This window comes from Austrofundulus limnaeus, unplaced genomic scaffold (assembly GCF_001266775.1).
Source record: "Austrofundulus limnaeus strain Quisiro unplaced genomic scaffold, Austrofundulus_limnaeus-1.0 Scaffold104, whole genome shotgun sequence".
Lineage (NCBI taxonomy): Eukaryota > Metazoa > Chordata > Actinopteri > Cyprinodontiformes > Rivulidae > Austrofundulus > Austrofundulus limnaeus.
Genome location: NW_013952506.1, coordinates 398,838 through 402,721, shown reverse-complemented (window position 1 = coordinate 402,721; position 3,884 = coordinate 398,838). Strand labels below are relative to the sequence as shown.

General features: G+C 43.2%; 1 protein-coding gene across 1 annotated transcript in view; it reads left to right on the top strand.

Moving 5' to 3' along the window:
- The window catches only part of pkp3a (plakophilin 3a), a 21,109-nt gene that overhangs the window by 6,366 nt on the left and 10,859 nt on the right, over positions 1-3,884 (top strand). The window contains exons 2-5 of the mRNA XM_014013606.1: positions 644-735; positions 1,401-2,176; positions 2,890-3,013; positions 3,576-3,780. Coding sequence (XP_013869060.1) covers positions 644-735; positions 1,401-2,176; positions 2,890-3,013; positions 3,576-3,780 — 1,197 coding nt within the window. The remainder of the gene's footprint in view (positions 1-643; positions 736-1,400; positions 2,177-2,889; positions 3,014-3,575; positions 3,781-3,884) is intronic.

Genomic DNA, 3,884 nt, shown 5'->3' with positions numbered 1-3,884 from the left:
TCCTAGGGGAAACACTGAACCAGAATGCACAAAGGTAATGAACATTTTTTGCGAGGTAACGTGAAAGAAACAACTCCCCCAATGTCTCTCTGTGGGCTCTATAGTAGTGTTGTAGACACTAAATCACTGGAAGAAATAATTTTTGGCACATTATCAAGAATGCCAAACTTTTCTTACATTCTTCAGTTGGAATACAACCATCTGGGTTTTGTTACAGACACTTTCTGCATTCTGACACAGATATTGTTGTTGCTCTTCTTCAGTCGGTAACATTTTGTAACACGCCTGTCTTCACTCTCCCGTCTGGTCACTTTAGTCTGGAATGAGAGCGAAACATCCACACACACCGGTAGAAATGTGTGTCTTCGTCTGTTCTCTTAGCGATCAGTAACCGGAGACATCGGGGCTGATGACAGGTCAGGTCCTGCTTCTTACAGACTCTGTACATTCAGTCTCCAGAGCAACAGGACACCAGCTATTCAGACTCTGATGCCTTTCATCCAATTCATCGCTGTAAAATGTTGGAGTGGAAGTTTCACAGATTATACAACTCACAATAGCAATAAATTATTTTGTTTCACTATATCTGAAAGTTGTTTTTTTTTTGTAATAAAATGAGTATTCTGTTTTCTTTCTTTCCCAGACTATGGTGGTTCGTCCACAATGAAATACAGCACCTACACCCCAAGTTATAGCTCAAAATCTTCCTATATGTACTCAGGCACCAAAACAATGGTGAGTAAAGCAGCCTTGTTTAATTTTAATTATACAATTACGAACTACAGTGTGAGTCAGAAGTCACAGGACACCCTTTTATTTCAGAAACGAGAGAGAAAATGACATCTGAATACAAGTAATGGGTAAGGTTGGGGGGGCTATCTTTGGAAGAACTTGCACTTGATCCAGTGTGGCAGCTTTCAAGATGGCTGCCGTGTTCTGACATAGGCCCCCTTTACCCATTATTTACTGGGATATTCTGATGTGTCAACTTTTCTTAGGTAAAAGGGTGTCCTGTGACTTCTGACTCACCCTGTATATATTGTGGAAATACACTGATCACTTCAGGTTTTATTTAGATGTTTCAGGAAAAATAAACACTTGACTTCAACCTGGGTCAAACAGGACACAGCATGTGTGATATTTGACAGTAGGCTGCGAGTTTTCAAGCCTACCCTTGAGATTCCGCTGTTTCAGTGGTGGGACAGAACGACGCAGGCTGTTTGAGCTGCTGCTGTCAGACACCTTATGTTATATTTTAGACCTCTGAATGTTATCACTTGTCAAAATTAGAAAGCACCTTATGTATGAAGTGAAATGACTTGTGTCCATTTCATCTTTTCATGTACGTCACAGGATCATGTTGTGTAAAGTGTAAAAGTGACATCCATCTTTATCTCCAGGGTCCTCGCGTGTCCCAGAGGCAGGAGTTCAGCTGCCGCTCTGCAGCACCGGACCTGGCCCACTTTCAGAGGATGAGCGTAGGGGGAGGCGGAGGCGGTGGAGGTTTTTACCAAGAAGAAGTACGTATGGGCGGCGGTGGATACCAAGCAGGCATGAGACAGCCGAGCAGAGGGGACCAAGAAGTCATGACCATGCATTCGATTCGAAACATGCCTGCTGGGAATCCCTGGATGGTCGATAACAGCGATGCGGGCAGCATGGTCTCCGAACGCGACGGCATCTTCGGCCGTCAGTACGCTCAGAGCGCAGTGAACGGCTTCACTGGACAAGTGAGGCAAGGAGGCTTCAACACGATGACCCAGCAGGGCATGCGCCGGTCTCAGAGTGGCACCCTCACCCGCAGCACCGGGATGATGGGAGGAGGAGGCGGGGGAGGAGGAGGAACTGAAGTATTCCAACAGCAGCAGTCCTTTAAAGGCCCGGCCTTCCGCACGATCAGCAGGATCACAAACCGGAACCGGTCGAGCGTTGGCTCCGTGTCCGGGAACCAGATGACCGCGAGCGCCAGCAACATGGGGGCAGGAGGAGGAGACCGAGTGGATGGAGGAGGTTTTATGATATCCAACTTGTCTGGTTCTCAGGGGAACCTCATGCTGCAGCGTCAAGGAAACTTGGCCCGCAGCATGTCGATCAGAAGCATGCAAAGTGTCGGCAGGGGTATGGACATCTACGGAGGGCAGATGGAACTGGGGGCCAGCAATGGCAACCTGAGCGGGTGAGGAGTTTAAAAAAACTAAATCAAAACAACCAAACGAATAAAGCAAATGAATTAAGTTTTTACTGCAAAAAATGACCCAATATAAACATTTCAACCCTGTGTGCATCCATTATCCAAAAAACCTTTTCAAAACTAATGAATGAAACAGATTTCTAACATTTCCTCTGATGATGGTCAGTGCTGTAAACCCAGAACACTACACTAATTAATCCACTATATGTGTCTGATTTATATAAGCCCAGATGTTTTGCATTGTTTATTATTTAAGACGGACAATAACTCAATATTTGGAATCTGTCAGTAGTACAGAAGCAGTGAACTGTAGTTGTTTTGATGACTCGGTTTCTTTCAAAATCATTTGCAGATTTACTGAAAGCGATGAGCCAGAGTTGTAACTTTTCTGCATCATTATGGCGGGACGGTCGTTTTCTTGGAGCTTTGTGTTGGGGAGGCGGCTCCGAAGTGGCAGGACTGGTTTTTAGGTTCAGGGTGTGGCAATTCAGTTTAGGGCCTCGCATTTCACACATCCCATAATGAGCGGTTAGGCGTGTGGATTTGCAAAAAACATGGCTTCTTTGTTGTTTTGTTTTTGAAAAAGTTTTATCAAGCTGAATTAAGTTTTTAGCTGCTCTTACCCAAAAGACACATTTAGCGCCACAGAATGGTTGACAAGATTATGTTTTGAATTTGTTTGTTTGCTTCTTTGGCAGGATCCAGAACATCAATATGGAGGAAGCAATACAATATCTGAAAGAGGACGACCCTGAGTTGCAGGTCTTGGGTGCAGCCTACATTCAGCATCAGTGCTACAATGAGAAAACGGCAAAAGAAGAGGTACTTTAAAAGCAGCTTGAACTTGTGGTTTGAATTCCTCGTTCCTCTCTGCATTCCTTCACAGAGACGCTCAGCCATGAAAATTGTTTTTCTTCAAGGCTTGACAACCATTGATTGATGTCTCTCCATTTGTGGGAACACTTAAAGACACCAAACACTATAAATTCAAAGCTTTCTTATTATTCACTGTTCTATAGTTCATCACATTGAGTTAAACCTCCTCTATCTGCTCCTGAACTGTTGTCAAACAAATATACAAGGTTTAAATGAATAAGACTATTATTATTATTATTAAAATATAAATACAAATAGCAATAAGATGTTATAAAAAATAAAACAAGCCAAAAAGTGTTGCATTGTATGATTGAGATAGGTAGCAACAACAGGTAAAAACATTAGAACTGAAATGTTTACAAATAAAAGGGCCATTCAAATATTATTGAGATAGTTGTAATTTAAATATTTGAAAAGTTATTTTCCAATGTCTGAATTTGACAATTTCTGGTGTCCCAATTAAAAAAAAAACCATCCCCATTTCTGCTGTTTTTGTTTATTTTTGAAGGTGCGTAACTTACAAGGTATCGAACCACTGGTGAAGCTATTCAACAGCCCCAACCAGGATGTGCGGCGTTACGCCACTGGTGCCATGCGCAACGTCATCTACGAGAACAAGGAAAACAAGGTGGTCCTAATCGACAAGCAGGGCATCCCAGAGCTGGTCAAGGCGCTCAGCGAGCCTGATGATGACCTTCACAAAAACATCACAGGTAGGGAAATGTCCAACTTAGTTGTTGAAACTGCAAAAGCATCTTCAGAGTATTGGGGTGGTGTGGGGTGTGTGTGTGTGTGTGTGTGTGTGTGTGTGTGTGTG